The 18,759-nt window shown below is 36.2% G+C and overlaps 1 protein-coding gene across 2 annotated transcripts in view; it reads right to left on the bottom strand.

Moving 5' to 3' along the window:
* Positions 1-8,136: 8,136 nt before the first annotated feature.
* Positions 8,137-18,759, bottom strand: part of NAB1 (NGFI-A binding protein 1) — a 46,001-nt gene continuing 35,378 nt past the window's right edge. The window contains exons 5-8 of one of the 2 annotated variants that reach the window (XM_035710827.2): positions 16,492-16,581; positions 14,714-14,876; positions 12,655-12,768; positions 8,137-10,647 (exon numbers count right to left, since the gene is read on the bottom strand). In XM_035710827.2, the coding sequence (XP_035566720.1) occupies positions 10,559-10,647; positions 12,655-12,768; positions 14,714-14,876; positions 16,492-16,581 (456 nt within the window). In that variant the 3' untranslated portion in view covers positions 8,137-10,558. The remainder of the gene's footprint in view (positions 10,648-12,654; positions 12,769-14,713; positions 14,877-16,491; positions 16,582-18,759) is intronic. The other variant, XM_035710828.2, reaches the window with a different exon arrangement.

Below are 18,759 nucleotides of genomic sequence, written 5' to 3'. Positions count from 1 at the left end.
ATTTCAGATCTGTAAAAAAATATATTCATTGGTGAAGTATTACCGTCTTCTTCTAAACATCCCTTTTGATATTTGCTACCTGGTTTTGAGGCCTTAAAAACTGTAAATAAGCAGTTGATAAAATAAAAGTAGTATTTTAAAACAAACACAAGATTATTATAAATAGCCAGATGATTGTGATGGTGGCCTGGCATCATGGGTTGATTGAGATTCATCAGTATTTTACTGTTAAAATGTTATTTTGCTGAATGAAACACATAGAAAAAAGAAAACAAATGTTTTCTTGTACACAAATCTGTTCTGCTGTGAAGTTTGGGGTTCCCAATGAGTTGTTCCAGATTTCTACTTCAGCCTTTTGAGATGGAGACTCTGGGCGAGAGCTGGGGATAGAAGCTTTCGGGTCCCAGGGGCACTGCACTCTGTGTGCACAGGACGCTTGGCTGTGGCAAACAGCTTGAAGTAAATCTAAGTCTCTGTGACGAGGGAAGGACGCGGCGTTTATCAAGGAACCGGCGATCCTGCCATCTGAGTAAACGCCTGTATCTGGCCAGCTGGTAAACTTCATACTCTGTTTAAGTAGCATGTTGCGTTTTACTTGGATTGCATTATAAAGGGTTGCATCCATTAATCCCCCCAATTAGCCTGCTTCGTGGCACTGAGAGGTCAACAGTGACCAGCTTCTCAAGAGTCAAATTCAACCCGTTCTCAGCGACGGGACTCCTGTCTAATCCGCCACGACGGCTGACCTCTACCCGGTGGCCCCTAGGACAGTATCCTCTTAGTTCTGCTGTTGGCTCGGGGTTCTCTTTGGTGGCTCTGGTCATTCCAGCGGCTCCATATGCACCAAGAGTTCCTGCGATTATCTTTCACTATCTTCTATGTTCCTTCTCTCATCCACTCTCATGGCTGCAACCAGAATTTGTGAGACACCAGTAACTCCCAAATCTATGACGCCAGTCTTGACCTGAGCTCTAGAGTTTTCAGTGTCTCGGCTTTTGTTTCCAGGTAAATCCTAAATAGCTCCACTAAGACCAAGTGAGGGCTTCAAATTCACGTCAAACAGAGCTCACCGTGGAAGCAGCTGCCACCACGGCCCACAGTGACATCCGTGTTTTGTCCTCATGCCCTTGAGTGACAGTAGAGAACAGGTGTGGTTCTTACTCCCTGCATTTGTTCAGAATAACACTGTTTAGGTCATAAATGTTTGGAATAAGAATTATACCTTAATTTATTATGTGTTCTTATGTCCTTAGATGTGCCTAAAAAATGTCAATGATGGTCATTTTTGTTGTATTTAGAAAACCCTTGAGGTTTTTTTTTTTTTTTTACCTTTGAGGTTTTTTTTTTACCTTTGATTTAAGAAGTACAATACTTACATATTGGATCTTGAATTTATCTTAAGCATCAGTGCCCATGCTGCTTCTTTCCCAACCCTTCCATAATTGTTTCAATAGAGCTCTCACATTGGCTTGCATAGAGGAGCTGGAGGCAACCTGCATTTTTTAAATGTACAGTCTAATTTTCCTTCCTTGTTAAGGACAGAAACCCAAGCAGAAGCAATCATTACCTGTAAACAGATTCCTTCTCTAGGTATCAATGAGTTCCTACACCTCTTGGAGCAGTTTTTTCTTTCATAAAACAAGGAAAATAATTCCAAATTTGCAGGGTGTGAAAAGGATTAATTAGGTCACAACTGTAATGATAAAAAAGGATTAATTAGGTCACAACTGCAAGCTTTAAGTGCTATTTCTAGAATTTTTTTCACTCAGTTCGGCAAAGAATACACTAGATTTCACAATTGTAAAATTAGCTTTTTCTCTTTGTAATTAATAATTTGTGGGTGAAATTTGGAGATATGAATGAAGTCAAATGAACCCTGGTTCTAAATCTAATTTGTTTCTTTCACTGAATCCCCTGTTTCTTCTTCCTTTCAACAACATACCAAAAATACACCTTAACCTTCCATCATGGTGTTAAGGTTTATTTGTGGATTATCAGTTTTCTATAACAAGCTTTGCTCTTGGTGGAGTCTTCTAGGAAAACAACTTCAAATTCTCAAGAATCCTTAACCTCAGCTTGGACTTTCTGCATTACCTTTGTTTATATTTATCGCTTGCATGGCAGTCCTACTCACATATATCAACAATTCCAAAACAGAACGTGTGGGGAAGAAAATGTCATCGAACACCAAACTCTTTCTTTCCTAAATTCTTTTTTGGAAAAGTGACACTACTATTCCCTCCTTTTCCCAGAGTCATAGATATTTTTCATCTACTTGGTCAATAAGTTCCTTTAGCAGGAGCCAGACATTTAGTTTGGTCTGTTAACAGGTCCTGCCACTTTATCATCAATGGTCTCGATCGCTATCTTGCTCTCCTGGATAGTAAGTGCCCCACAAGGGCAGGGACAATGTCTTAAGATCTTTGTGTTCCTAGCTCCTAACATTGTGCCTGGTTATTTGTAGGCACACGACTTAACAAATGTTTGCTAAGAATGAATTATTGCGTGACTGGGCGGCCTTCGTTCTTGTTCACTTCGGACCTTATTCTCATTGCTCACTTTGGCCACCTGAATGTCAGACACCTGCAACAGTACCTGTCACTCCTTCCATACCTCAGAGCCAGAATTGGCCCCTTGGGGGCTCCTTGGAACGCCTTATTTTTTAAGGATCCCATTTGTTTTACTTTTTGTGTTCCAAACATTTTTTCGGACTATTTAACTACCCTCCTGAAAAGCTTCTAGTTACTTTTCAAATTAAGTGAGAATGTCATACGAGTTTCAAAAGATTTCATTTAATGGGCATTCTCTTTTCTAGAGGTTTCATCTCTAATTAAATCTAATTAAATTTTTGCTTGAATTCTTTGCTCTAGTCCCTTACATTTCCTAATGGTACCTGAATGTGATTTTCCCACTACCCGATCTGGGCCTGTCCCAAGGCAGTGCAACGTCCTTTTACTTCTCTGCTTAAATACCTGCCTTCAGAATAGCTTGATATTCACTTCTAGGAAGCTTCTGCTGGAATCTAGACACCACTAACAACTAAAGAGCTGATCAATACTCATAGCCTAGTTGTTTATGTGTTTAGTGAAGTTTCATCCGCATTTTAAAGTGTTTATTGTTCTAGAAAGCAAAAGGCTTAGAATAGCACAGGCCAGCCACTTGGTTCAAAGGAAATGTGGCAGGATGGGGGCACATGTGGACTTTGCCATCAGACAGACTGGCCCAGGTTACTACTTCCTAGCAGCGTGATCTGCAAAATGGGTTAACAATAACCTCCTGGACTTGCAGAGGATTAAATGTAGGGCAGTTGGTCCAATGCTGGGAAATGGTAAATTTGATACATGGCAGTAACACAACTGCTAGATTAAATAAGCTTGTTTTAGATCATTTGCTTTACAAAGCAGAACTAGTTGTCTTTTTAATAAGGGGACATAGGAGAAAGTGATTTATTTCTCCTGTTTAAGGTCTTGGGAAATGAGATCTTTCTACTCACCTTTAAATATTACAACATATTAATTTTTTATTCTCAGAATAAATTAGGTAACCTCAAGTCTATCTCACCTTGAAATTCTAATTTTTAAAATAACTGCAAAATGCTTTTTTAATACTAACAGTTGAAATTAGGTAACCTCAAATCTATCTCACCTTGAAATGCTAATTTTTAAAATAAGTGCAAAATGCCTTTTTAATAGTAACAGTTGGAGTTAAGTACCTACCTATATTTTTCTCATCATACAAGTTGTCTTGTCTTCTCATCAAAAAAAAAAAAAAAAAATCAAAGATGTATGTGGTCCACTCTGAGAGCCAATGCATACAAAAAAATCCACCCAATAAATATATGGACACATTCTGACGACAGAAAAACTGGCTGACTTCAGAAAGAAAAAGGACAACCTAGTCCATTTTAACTTTTGGTGGAAAACATCCTTACATTATGTCATTGGGAACCTGAAGGCAGAAAGAGTGTGTTCTAAAAAACCTAACTAGGGGATCCCTGGGTGGCTCAGTGGTTGAGCACCTGCCTTCGGCCCACGGCGTGACCCCGGGGTCCTGGATGGAGTCCTGCGTCGAACTCCCTGCATGGAGCCTGCTTCTCCCTCTGCCTGTGTCTCTGCCTTTCTGTTTCTCATGAATAAATAAAATCTAAAAAAAAAAAGAAAAACCCATAACTAAAATGAGGATATTCTGAATGGCCCTACAGTATAAGACTGTGCTACCAAAGAAATCACTGTCTTCTGGGAAGGATAATCAGTAGCAGGGTATGGGACTAGACCACAGGTGTCTGGTTTAACAGTTCACAGTTGAAAGTGGTACGTGGTACGTAGTCTCAGAAAAATTTTAAAACGCTTCTGCTGAGCCAGTTACCGGTAAGACTCCACCTACGTATGTACTACTTAATTATCTTCCTACATACTTGAGCCCAAGTGACCTGTCAGCAGAGGGTATCTGTGACAGTTATAAGAGAATGGTCCTGCTTGCTTAGGATTTTGTGTGGGTGTTGAACATGGCACTTTAAACACAAATTTATGAGGTGCAAACTTTTAATGCAAAGATGACTCATAAAGTTTCAGAATGCGTAAATATGAAGCACAATCTAACTTACACCATCATTGGTGCTCACCCACAGCTAAACTAGGCTGTTTACCAAATTGCTCGGACTGCCAGGACACTCACAAACTTTGCCACTTTTCATAAATTGATGAGGAAAATTCTCAGCTGAGGTTAACACTTGTGTGGCACTACCAACTTGTCTCGAACAAGTGTTCTATTTATTTCATCTGCATTTTCAACATGTTTGATGGCAGCACTCAATTAACTCTGAGTTTGTGAAGAAGTCAATGTTTTGGAGAAGTTGCACTGGAAAACTTAAATAGACAGCAGTTGCACAATAAAGTAAAATAATTAAATAGAGAAAATTTCTCACTGAAGTGTCTGGAACCAGGCGATAATAACATGGGGAAAAAATAAAATAGAAAAAGGATCATAAGGGCAGCCCCGGTGGTGCAGAGGTTTAGCGCCGCCTGCAGCCCAGGGCATGATCCTGGAGAGACCCTGGATCGAGTCCCACGTCGGGCTCCCTGCATGGAGCCTGCTTCTCCCTCTGCCTGTGTCTCTGCCTCTCTCTCTCTCTATCTCTATGAATAAATAAAATCTTAAAAAAAAAAGAAAAAGGATCATAATTAAACATTTCATATTTATGTTGAAAAAACCCCAAGACTAGGATTTTATCTGATTCATTTCTGATGTTCCTTGAGAGTTTTAACCAATTGCTATAAAAATTCCTTTTAATTGAAGATGAATTTGTAAAGACTAAACCTTTAACATTACTGGAGTGATATGTTGGAAGTAATTTAGCTGTCAGAAAAATAACCTTGGAAATTGTGACCAAATAGATACAACCAGGAGACCTAGAATTCAATAGGATGTTGTGTTGTTTTCATACTTGAAAATTTTGTGGCCTTTAAAAGACAGGGAGAATATGAAATAAAGAAATAAAGGAGCTTAGTTAACCAATTCTGTAAAAAGAACCTATCATTGTTCATAGTTCCCTTAAAAGTGTTTGTTAAAATTTGTTAAACTTAGAGAAAGATTTACAAGTTCAAATTAAAAAATAAAGTTCTAAAAAAAAATAATAAAGTTCTGATTAGCTTTTTCTGCATACAAAAGATAAAAAGACCTTCAAGGTATTTACTTTTTTTTAATTTTCACAGGTCGGCAGACACGAAGTCAGAGGTTTTAAAGCTTGAACCATTGCCTACTCAAAAAAGTAAGAAAAGCCCTGGCCCTACAAAAATCTCAGAAGATGAAAGTTACCAGCGTACCTGATGTTTATAGTATCTAAAGAAACTAATTTAACCAATTATAATACATGTATAAAATGGAAAAAATACACAGTATTAACCTATCAATGCTGCACCACCTATGACAAACATACAAACTGCACACACATGATATTATATAGGACAATGCCCATATTCTCAGAGGATAGCATGTGAAATGTATAGGGGTAAAGACTGCATGATGTCTTCTGCTTATTTTAAAATGATTCAGAAAAAAATATATATAAATAGGTAAAGCAAATACAGAAACTGTTAATAATTATTAAATCTAAGTGTTAGGAATATGGTTATTCATTGTACTTCTCTTAAAAACTTCTTTTGTTTGAAATTTTTTATTATAAAAACTTAGAGAATAAATATATTGAGGAAAAAAAAAAAAAAACCCTAGCTCTAGCATTTAGCTTTTGATCAATTCTATGTAAAATAAGAATCATCTTACAGAGTCAATCAGGAAATAGTTAACGGTAAGGTTTCTGGTTTAAGATTAAACATTCACAATAAAAATATATTTCTGGACATTGGATCATTCTTTTATTAATTTTGGAGGCCCATGTGAGAATCTCATTTATGAGGACACCCACAGATAATAATGAATAAAGCTTAGATTCCCTGAAACAACACCCATGCACACAGCTGGACCATAAGGTGGTTTTTAGTTAAGTAGCAGCTACCATATATGGTTATATGCTGTAACCTGTTACAAACAAAACATTTACTCAATTCTAACTTTAGCTGTTTACCAACCAAATTCATTTCCTATAAAAGATAGACCTCCTCCTAGTTTCATTAGGTTAATATGTCGGTTGATTTTCTTTTGAAGACTCAGTGCAGTCAGTATTAAGTGAAGTTACAAGAATACAAGCAAAAGAGGTCAAATGTGTCAGTAATACCTTAACATTTGAGTAACCAAGTGAACAGACTATATGTGAGAAAATTCCTTGCACGCTTATGTAGGTTGTAATACCACCACCTGTAACTAGTGTAAGGTACACTAGGTGCGAGGAGCCTCATAATCACCAAATCCTAAAGCTTTTTCCAAGTGGTTTTACTAATTAAGGGCAAGAAAAAGCACACGTCCCCCCTGCCTTTTGTAGGTTCAGTGGGACTGTCAAAAAAGAATTCTTATCCTGATCTAAGCAGATCTAACTGGCATTCAGCATCAAAAACAACTTTTTTTTTTTTTTGTCTAAGTAGTCTCAAAGTCTAAAAAACATTCACACCACAATGGCTTTCGAGCACATCTCACCCCTTTCTGTGAACTATCCTAGACCTGGCTGATCTCTTCTGCATCTCAATCACGGAATGTTTTCTTTCACCTGTAAAATACCTACTAAGTACACAGGATACACTTACATGTCAGCTCCTTATTCATTCCAACTCTGTAACACATTGGGATCTGCATTTTATCTGAGTGGTATTAGTTCCCATTCAACTAGGTATGGGATTCACAAGGGACAAGGATCACGCCTTGCTTCCTCTGTGGTCCCCCCCTGCATCCCACCGTCTAGCACAGTGTAGGGACCAGTGAAGCCCTCAGTTCATCTACTAAACTCATCGATTAACTTCACTGCAGGGGTGCTTGGGTGGCTTGGTGGGTTAAAGCATTCAACTGTTGATTTCAGCTCGAGTTGTGTGATCTCAGGTGGTGAGGCCGAGCCTGAACTCTCATCAGGCTCCACACTGGGGGTGAGGCCTGCTTGAAATTCTCTCCCTCTGCTCCTCCCTCACCTCTCCCCAGCGTTTTCTCTCTCTCTCTCTCTCTCTCTCTCTCTCTCTCTCTCTCTCTCGACTTCACTCTCTCAAAAAACAAAACAAAACAAAAGAAAACCACCTTCATTGCAAAGCTTCTGCTAATCTCTATCCTAGGTGAGCTCAGTATCTTATCATTAGTGGTAATACTGAGGCCAAATCACATTAACACTTTAAAAATATTAGTATATGATAAATGTTAAATCCTAACGTTCCTCCTTTTATTAATTTAGTTGGTTAGATATGGTGGGTCACTTTTACAATGTCTTTGTGAACCTCTCTCATGTGAGAATGACACAAACCAAACCAAACCGTATCCCCCATCAAGGCCAGAGTCAACAGAGTACCTGTTTGCCAAATAACTTTCTAGAAATGAAGGTAGCTGATAATAATGTTTCATCCTGACTTCAGACATAAGTCCTGGGCCTGGCCCCTTACACCATAGCCTAGCCCTAATAACCATTGAGGGGAGGCGGGGCGGGGTGGGGGGGGGCTAGTATTACTTACTGTGAAAAGTGCTTTGCAGAAAGTTCTATACACATAAATGTGTGAGGCACAGAAAATCTTTATTGCCACAGGAAGCAAGTGCACTCGTCCCACCTCACCAACAGATTTAAGAGTCACAGAAACGCAGACTTCACATAATAAAGTACAACACAGACTTGGGGAGAAATGGTCCCTTGGACTATATTGGCTGTAATACTGAGGTAACCAATTGACCTTGTTCAGTGAAAATACCTCTAACACAATGAAAAAAATCAACTAGTTATAACATCCAATTCATATATACAATTCAAATAAAAATATATATTATTTGCTTCAATGTATAGCAAATTTAATACATTAGTGTTTACAAAATAAAAACTGTATTCTACTGAAATTTTTCTTGTGCTTCCCCCTTATCATTACGCTTGAAAGACCAGGAAAGTATGATACTTAAGGAAACTTATTTATGGATTTAAAGATGCAGATGCAGTGTGTGGGTCCATGAAAGACAGATAAATATTAACTGGAAGATTACCGCATCTTTAAAAATTGTTGCTTATTAAAATCTACAAACTTGAACTGTAAGACACAATTAAAAAAAACCCACAAAATTTCTCAAAATAGATTAGAATACAGGAAACGTTTCATGAAACTACTGAGATACTAACCAGTTCTATGGCTAATATTAAAAACTGAACAATCTATTTAAATTGTACTCATACTATTTCTACACACAGTGAACAATACAACCACAATAATCAACCTCAAGCTAGCAACAAAGTTGCAAGGTCCATAAAAAGCTTCTTCAGTGGGCAAAACACTATGGTACAATTAAAACATTTAGGTAGGAAAAAGAGCCTTTCAATAGTATAAAAGTTGTTTACTGGTGTTTCTACCGTAAAGCTAGTCTACAAATCAAAATGAAAAAGCAATTATATATGTGACAGTGATCAGAGACTACAGTCCAGACATTTCATCTAACATGTGGCTGATGAATTTTAGTATAACAAATTATGACTTAATATTTTTTTTTACGCAGTTATGACCTAGAGCAGAACTAAAAACCAAAAAACCACATATTCCAGTTCAGTATGCTGTTCTCAGCAATACCTGGGTTTAGATGAATCTGGAGGAAGTAGGTAAGCTGTCAAATATCTTCTCTTAAACCAAAAGAAAAAATGTAAATTGGCAGAAATAGTATTTTTTTTTTAAACCATGGATTCCAATGTGTAATTCTCATAAGTATGCAAGGACATTATTAACATTTAGTCACACACACACCCCCAAATATGCACACAGCCTATTAATTAAATAGGGGGAAGGGATGAAAACATACTTTCAAGCTAAAATGGATCTTAAGAAAAAACTGCATACACATATATGAAAGGCATACAAGGTTGTGAAATAAATAACGAATCCAGGTGTCAACTAAACCTCCTCAGAATTATGCCTGCAAATGTGGGGTAGTGATTGTCCACACCTGTATGGTCTGGGCGAGCCCCGACTTTCTCTGATTCCATCCAGGACATAAAGAAGAATTTCAACCTATAAAATGGTTCTCACTCTATTATATTATTAGAGCCTTTTTAACAGTCACCATCCTTTTCACATTTGGGGTTAACTTACATATGTCTTAATCCATTCAACACCTTCTTAAATAGCAATATTTAAGTCACGGCTTTTGCACATCAGTTCAGTTGTTTCAAGTTCTTTGTCCAAGTAGTAGCTTCCTATTTTTATGATATAATGATATAAGCATTCTGAGTCAACTAAGTAAGAGATTTCTACTCTATTGCTCATCTTTTTAACTTTACTTTAGTATTTATTAATTGCATAAATGTGCCTGACTAAGCCAGCAAAAGTGACATTTTACGACTAAAAATGACACATTTCCCGTTAAACAAAATCAGTTTTATCAAATATTAAATCCACAATATTTTCCTTGGTTTAAGTTGAGCATTTGCTTTCCATTTTTCCAAAGTCACTGCAACCCTGCCAATAACTACATCACTTAAACTTTCTTTATGACTGCAAAGATTCTAAACTAACATATAATTTTATGCTAAACACACTTAAAAGTAGACAGTGAAATTTCAAGTAAAATAAACTGTTTCCACATTTATTGGACCAAAAGGCCTCCACATCTAGATTTTACTTCTATAAATTAGACAAATACATTGTACATTCTTAAATAATGAATGCTTACAATATTAATTTGTAAGCTTTTCTACATAAAATGACTTACACAGGAATGTGAATGGATCAATATTTCTGTTACAGACTGCAACATTCTCTCAATTTTCTCTTTTGTGGCTGTTGTTTTGTCTTCCTGGTTTCCGCAGACTACCGTATCAGTCCTTATGCTTTGGCTATGAATCTGTTTGAGCTGAATGAGGCAACGTTGGTTATTAAGGCTTATTTCTATGATGGAGCATTATCCTTAAATCGAATGCCATTTCCAGAGAATAGTGGGAGAATCACAGCTATCTTGAATCTTCAGGCTCTGTTTTGATGACTTTCTTTTCTAAAGTAAAAGCTGAGTGAGGGTAGTCTTTTAAAATCCCAAGATTCTCTGCATAAAAATGGAAACACAAAGAGTGCAAATACTTTAAATCAATGAATCACAAAAAAACAAATTCCAACTTATGAAACAAACCCCTAAACTCCATAGAACAGTATCAACTATTCATAATTCTGCGATTCCATACAAAAATTTTGTGTTTACAGAGTTGCAGTTAAGAGCTTGGATTCTGGATTTAAATTCCATCTCTGCCAATTAGTAGCTATATACATCTCTAGGCAACTTACACACCTCTCTAGGCCTTAGTATCTTTCTTCATCTATAAAATGGGGGATAGTACCTATATAAGGTGGCATGAGAGTCAAATTCTGAAAGACACAAAAAGCCACTTAGCACATAGACCATATTTTTATTTAATGCTTAGTTCAACATGATAAAAAACCATGTAAACTAAAACTGGTCATGCATATACAACAAAGTTACTAGCTAAAATATTTAATTACTATCAATGAAAAAATGAGACAGAAAACATCTTCCGGGACGCCTGGGTGGCTCAGTGGTTGAGCGCAGGGCGTGATCCTGGAGTCCTGGGATCAAGTCCCCCATCAGGCTCCCTGAAGGGAGCCTGCTTCTCCCTCTGCCTATGTCTCTGCTTCTCTGTCTTTCATGAATAAATAAATAAAATCTTAAAAAAATAAAAAGAAAACATCTTCCATATTTAAACATGGAACTGTGTTTAAAAGTTCTATCCATGATACATTAGGGTGGGAGAAACAGGGATAAGATTACTTTCATAAGGAATCATTCCTTGGGTTATGTGTATATAGTTATCTCAACCTCACGAAAACACTACAGAATAACAACAAAATGTAGTTTCTATGTGAAATACTGGAAGACAGATACCTATACACAAAACACACTTTGAAAAGGATTCTAGAAGTGTAACCAAAACTAAATAAAGCCTTATCTGAAATCAGTTCAATTTATGAATTTACTCACTCTATGCAAAAGTGGATTTTAAATTTAGCAAGAGTATAAAAAAAAAGTAGCTACCATTTACTGAATTCCTATCAGCCAGGCAATTCATATATGCTACCCTGTTCAATGCTTATAACTACTCTATGCAGGAGAAATTATGTCTGTTTTACAGACAAAGCAACAGACTTCAAGTGACTCCTAAAGTTACTCACTTTAACTCAAAGACGGAATGATACTAGATACTTTCAAATGGTGCTGGTCTCTACTACTTAGTGTCTAACTCACTTTCTCTTGGGGAAAAATAGGCAGACATCTAACTATAATAAAAGAAGAGCTTATCCTTTTATGGAGTTCAGTTTATTCTGAAATATAAATATCATCCCCAACATGCATCTGCAAGAAAAGTTTAGATTTTGGTATACAAGGTTTCTTAGTGGGAGAGCAAACACATAATCCATCAATTTCATAGTATGAAAGGCTGGAAAAAGGCAACAGCATAACTCAAATCAGCCATGGATTATTTGGTTTAAAATTCTGAAATAAATAAATAAATAAATAAATAAATAAATAAATAAATAAATAAATAAAATTCTGTATAAGGGCAGCTCAGTGGTTTAGCGCCGCCTTCAGCCCAGGCCGTGAACCTGGAGTCCCGGGATCAAGTCCCACGTCGGGCTCCCGGCAAGGAGCCTGCTTCTCCCTCTGCCTGTGCCTCTGCCTCTCTCTCTGTCTCTCATGAATGAATGAATGAATGAATGAATAAATAAATAAATAAATAAATTTCTAAAAATCTGTATAAAAGTCACCATTTGTGTAATAGATAATCAAAACTGTATCAACCTTTATGAGTTTCCCCTGTCAAATCTTTGGAATACTATGTTCTAAAAACGACTGGCTATTATTAGGGCAATCTTATTTCCAAGGGGAGAAAAACTGACTAGTAGCATTGTTAGTAATGACTTTTTCTTGGCTGGGGGGAGGGGACGCAGAGGGGTGGTGGAGATGTGGAAGATTGGAAAGTAGAATTTAAAGATGTTTTATTCAAGTGTTACTGTCTCTCATCACATCCCATTTTCTTACCTGACTGGGACTTTGCCTCACTGGAGTAAAGTCTACTCAGCTCTCCATCCACCACAAAATGATGCGGTTGTCTGTTCTGTAAATTAGGCATTCGGAGATTCAAAGGTCTTTCTCCTAATGAAAAGGAAGAAAAAACCCAATATGAATAATATTAAAAACACACTATTGGTTTTTCTTAAAAATATGTTTTCACAAATTTCCTAAACACTCCTTAGGGAAGGAGTAAGGAAAGGCAACAGGTACCGAAGAATTTAAATAATAGCTAGAGGAATATTTTAAATAATAATTGAGAAGGGAAATGGCAATTCATGCTAGTTCCAAGGTTTTACAATTCTATCAGGACGTTTTTTAAGAGGGATACGTAAACTAAAGACAGATTTCCAGTAAGTACTCCAATTCTGGCATATGGTAACATCCTCATCCCCTCTGTAAGGCATTCTCTTACTACCAGTGCAATTATTTTACCAAGACATGTCATTAACCACATAATAACAAATATCAAGACAGAGATGGCTTCAAACAATTGCCTAATCCTAAACAGCAAGAACAAAACTTATAGCAAATCCATTAAAACAGAATTAGCACAGATATGGTAAAATGTTTTACACGCCAAATCATCTCTCTCATGAACCTAAATCTACATACTCAGCTGACTGCCACCCCAAACTGCATTATCCTGGTTTCACGAATTAAAGTCATCCAATCTTTAATTTTGGTTTTGCTTAACTCTTTTAAGTCATAACCGTCAAGGATGACTAGAGAAGTTAAACAAGAGCTCAACTAAACAGTTTCTGTAATATTTTTAAAAAGGAAGAATGCTCTTCTCCTCCAGCACTCTGATCTGCTGATATATTTTATCCAACACTTAGAAAATGCTTGTTAAGATGGTGTTCTCACTTAGAAATCTTTTTTTTTTTTTTTTTTGACAATGGCAGCCACTCTCTAGAAAAGTATAACAATAATATGTAAAACATCGGGATGCCTGGATGGCTCAGCGGTTGAATATCTGCCCTAGGCCCAGGGCATGATCCTGGAGTCCTGGGATCGAGTCCCACATCGGGCTGGGCTCCCCACATGGAGCCTGCTTCTCCCTCTGCCTGTGTCTCTGGCTCTCTCTGTGTGTCTCATGAATAAATAAATAAAATCTTAAAATAATAATAATAATAATAATAATATGTAAAACAACATTTTTTTTTTCAAACATGTATCATTACTTGGAACTAGAGGATATACTTCTATATTATATATTGTACATTTTCCTCCATTAGGGTGTAAGCTCCAAGCCACTGATGCATCTTTGGTGCCTAGAAGAGCACCTGGCACACAAGAGATACTATGAGTAAATGATGATGATTTGAGATTTTCTTCATGGGTGAATACAAAAAAAAATGAAAATAGTTTTTTTAAATGATGAAAATATTCATCAATCATAGCTTTCTAAACTTAAGAATTCAAGAGAACAATTTCCAATGTCCCACATAAAATACCTTCATAGGGAATGTAGGCCAATCTAAAGCCTGAAAGCACATAAAATTTCTTCAAGTCTCTTCCATTCCTATAATATCTCTACAAATCTCTGTATTCTTGTCATAGTACTTTAGAAGTACTTACTGTACTCTCTTAGAAACCAAATATTATAAACATCATAGAAAAATTTGTTTGTGAAGTCTAAGAAAATACGAAATTGTGATCTTTTTTTTTTTGAAATTGTGATCTTTTAAAAAATGATAAATGTCTCCCATGGAATCAGTTTCTTTGGGGAGAAGGATCTACACTGTTTACACGTCCCATTCCCACTCACCCTTTACAAAATAAGTGTCAACTGTGTATGTCAGCTAATTTAGGGATGAGGTAAAACACAAACATATAAACCAAACTCTGCTAATTAAATCTGCAGGATCAAATTTTTCTTTTGAAAAAGACAATTTAAAAACTAATTTTTATAAAGAATGTATAACAATCTATAAAATATCAGTATTTAAAAATAAGCTAACTTTTGTTTCTCTTTAAAGTGCACATAGTAACTGGCTCTCAAAATGTAGGTCACTCTAAGATATACCTTGTCCATCAGAATTATCAGAAGTCACACCATTAGGGCTGTGCTCTTCTGAGGTTTGCCTGTAAAGTCCTGCAGAGAGTCTTCTCTCAGCATGCTGCAGTCTCTCATAGCCAGCTGGGGTGCAAAGGAACTCCATCTGCTTTGCCATCACCTTTTCAGGCTGCTAGTAAGTAAAGCAAAAATAAAATCAGTAACTAAAACATTCTACATTTTTTTTAATGGTTTAAAGATGCCTATTTCAGACTCCAGGCAAATATATTTAGTATTCATTAAATTAGTTCACACTTCATGTGGTATACACGTTCCATAAATATGCTTAGATGTCTCTATCATGTTAAAACATAAAATGTTGGAATCTGTGCAAAAGAAAAAAAATCTTCCTGCACATCCTTTAAAGAGAATTCCATTTCAGCTCAAAGGCAAAATAACCTTAGCTTTGTTTCCCCAAGTACTGAGTCCTTTAAAATATTTTTTTTTTAAAAGGAACCTCAGAGCAACAGCAACATCTGCTATAAACTGCTTCTAACACACAGGGTGAGATCTTGGCATTTTTATTTTAGGATTTGGCACTATATCTACTCTGATATGATGACAGTATGTTGGGGGAGGAAAGGTGTAAAATGGCTGTCTAGAAGAACAAGACAAACACACCTCCCACCAAAATTAAACAATGCAAATTATGCAGGAAAAACACCAGTGCCAACAAGACTCTTCCCCTTCATCATGGAATGAAACTGCAGTATTTCCCAACCAATCATAAAAAGACACGCTTAAAATACACAAGTAAATAGAAATTCATCTTTGCATGTGTTTTATAAGTTCTTTCTTTATGTATTGCTTTAAATTACTTTTATATGATGTTCAAAGCAGTGCATTTGTGTTATTTTGCCAAGGACGTTAATAGTCAAAATGCAGATATGAATCACTGCCATGCCACATAGAAGAATAGTATAAGGAAGTAGCTATATAAAATTAGTTACAAAAAAATCTCAATTCACAATAGAAAAAAAACAATAAATGAAAAGTATTAATTCACAGAAGAGGATAAAATCTTATACTATTTTTCTGAATGCACATAAACCAGATCAAAAGGAGCTTGTAACTTCAATTCATTTGAACTTATTACTAATTAATTGATAAAATTTCAGCAAGATTTCCAAGGAGGAAATGTATTTTTCATTGTCTTCAGAAGAAGTAACAAAACTTGGCACTACTGAGTTGGCCAAGAGCAATCACTAGCTGGAAGATCCACAGGCATAAAACCTATGGTGCTTTCTAAAAGGTGGCATTTGCAGAAATGACTTTTTTAAATGTTAATTTCAGCACAGGACAATTAAATAATAGCAAAAAGTGCCTGAAGCTACCTATTAAACGTAACTATTTTTTCTCATACATGAATCAAAATGATTTAGCCATAGCTACAATGTTGATGATTAATGTTTTATTGAGAACTAGTACTACTGTATCCAGAGTTGTATTACACACAGCCATAGTCAACATGGCTATTTTCCTGGTAGCAAATCGCTTCTTTTAAGTTTTCTTAAGTAGAGAATCTGTCTTTCTTCCTATAAAACTACAAAGAATAAGTATCACTGTATCAGATTTTACTCATTACGTTATTATTGCTATCTTGTTGATACAGCTGTGGATCAAATGACATTTCAAAAACAACACAAATCCAGTCCTTGGATGCTTAAAATGGACTCTAGCTGAAGAAGTCATTTATTTTTCAATCTACAGATAAATAATATGGAATGTTAACTGGTGGTTTACATTACCTGTGAACCAAGAGCAGCGAGTTCTTCACTCTTAGCTTTAGCTTGCTGGAAGAGTGTTTGCATAGAGTCCTGGAAATCTGGAAATCCATCCTATGGGTCAAAGAATAAGTCCTTTTTTACTTAGAGTTTGTAAATAAAATATCAACAACTCAGAAAACAGGGCAAAGAAAACCACGTTAATCCTACTACCCAAGTAATCATGATTAAGATTTTTTTTTCATGATTAAGATTTTAATGTATAATACTTCTTTTCAGTCTTTTATCTACAATTACCCTATTTCTACAGCTGTAACCTCACAATAATACAAATGAGAAAGATAGTAAGACTTATACATCACTGGAATACAGACTTCACAAGCATTTGTGAATAATAATGGTTATATAACATTTCATATAGCATTTCACCTAGTGGTTCAATTAGTGATAATCACTATATTCAATCAGATGTTTAGATTCTTTTTCTTATTCTTAGATTGAAAAACACTCCAAAAATATTTTCATAGAAATAGCATTTTCCGTAGCTTAGATTACCCAATACAGTCGATTCCTAGAAGTTCAATTACTGCAAAGGGATGAACATTTTTATGAACATTTTTCATTCACTACTTCCCCCAAGGGCCTTTACTAGTTAATCAAACCCTAAGTTTTTCTTGCCAGGACTGGGTGGTGTTGTTTTCTTCATTTTTGCCAATTCATATTTTTGTAATGAGATTCAAAATTTTTAAAACTTTTATATACTGTAGTTATATATATTTATAAATTCTTCTATCATTATAAGCTTCAAAAAGGTATCCTGCTTTAGAGATTTGATACTCAAACCTACCCTCTAATTTTTCTTTCTTTTTTTAAAAGATAGATTTATTTATTTATTTATTTATTTATTTATTTATTTATTTATGATAGACATAGAGAGACAGAAAGAGAGGCAGAGACACAGGCAGAGGGAGAAGCAGGCTCCATGCAGTGAGCCCGACGTGGGACTCGATCCCGGGACTCCAGGATCACTCCCTGGGCCAAAGGCAGGCGCCAAACTGCTGAGACACCCAGGGATCTGCCCCTCTAATTTTTCTAAAGCTTTATTTCATTGTTTGCTTTGTTTTTTAAATTTAACTCTCTAACCACCCATCAGAAATTTATTCTGTTTTATATAATGGGATAAAGAACCAATGAAAATTTTCTTCAAAGCGCTACCCAATAATCCCAACCTGAATTTCTAAAGAATTCTGCTGATGTGTCATTTCTCCTTCAGCATTTCATTGACAGGCAATGGGAACTGAATCAGAATGACCTGCACTCAGGGCGCCTGGGTTGGCACAGTTGGTTAAGAAGCTGACTCCTGATTTCAGCTCAGGTCACAAGTTCAAGGTCCTGCAATGAGGCACCATGTCAGGCTCCTTGCTCAGTGGGGAATCTGCTTCAGGATTCTCTCCCTCCCTCCCCCTGTTCACCCTGCACCCCTTTGCTCACACATACACTCTTTCTGAAATAAATAAATCTTGAAGAAAGCTCTGCTTTCCATGTTCCAATTCTATCACTTATTCGCGATATAACACTGGAGGAGTAACTCCACCTTCCAGAACCTTAGCTTCTATCATATAAAAAATAGAGACGGACACTTGGGTGGCTCAGTCAGTTAAGCATCTGCCTTCAGCTCAGGTTATGATCCCAGGGTCCTGGGATGGAGCCCTGCATTGGCTCTCTCCCTCTCTCTGCTACTTGTGCGTGCACTTGCTCTTTCTCTCTCAGAAACAAACAAATTAATAAAATCTTTAAAAGAAATACAGATAAGATCACCTATCTGTTAGGGTTGTTGTGAGGAGCAGATGAGACATTGCCTATAGCATGTAATCACTGCTAAGTAAGTGTATCAATACATAGGAAACAGAACGTCTATTAAACAGAACTAACTTGGGGGCACTCTCCCCCTGGACAATACATCAACTTAAATGATTTTCACTGTATACTATATATATATAGTGTGCCAATCCACCTACTACTTTTTTCCAGCTTTTTTTTTCTCATTTATTGCTCCACGTGAATTTATATCTACAAACATCACAACAGCATGGTTTTAGTAACTTTACTAAAAGCTACTAAAGAACTCCTCACCGAAATGGTCATTGATCTCCAAAATATTTCACCCTTAGTTTCATGAGCTAATTATTTGTAGCAAAGAGTAAATCATTAAAAACCAAAATTCTTATAGTAACATAGCAGAAAGAGATGTAATAATAACATAATATCTTATCTTATATGAAATAAGAGATA

The sequence above is a fragment of the Canis lupus genome, chromosome 37 (genome assembly GCF_003254725.2).
Source record: "Canis lupus dingo isolate Sandy chromosome 37, ASM325472v2, whole genome shotgun sequence".
NCBI lineage: Eukaryota > Metazoa > Chordata > Mammalia > Carnivora > Canidae > Canis > Canis lupus.
Note: the sequence above shows the minus strand (reverse complement) of the source record. Positions and strands in the feature narration are given on the sequence as shown.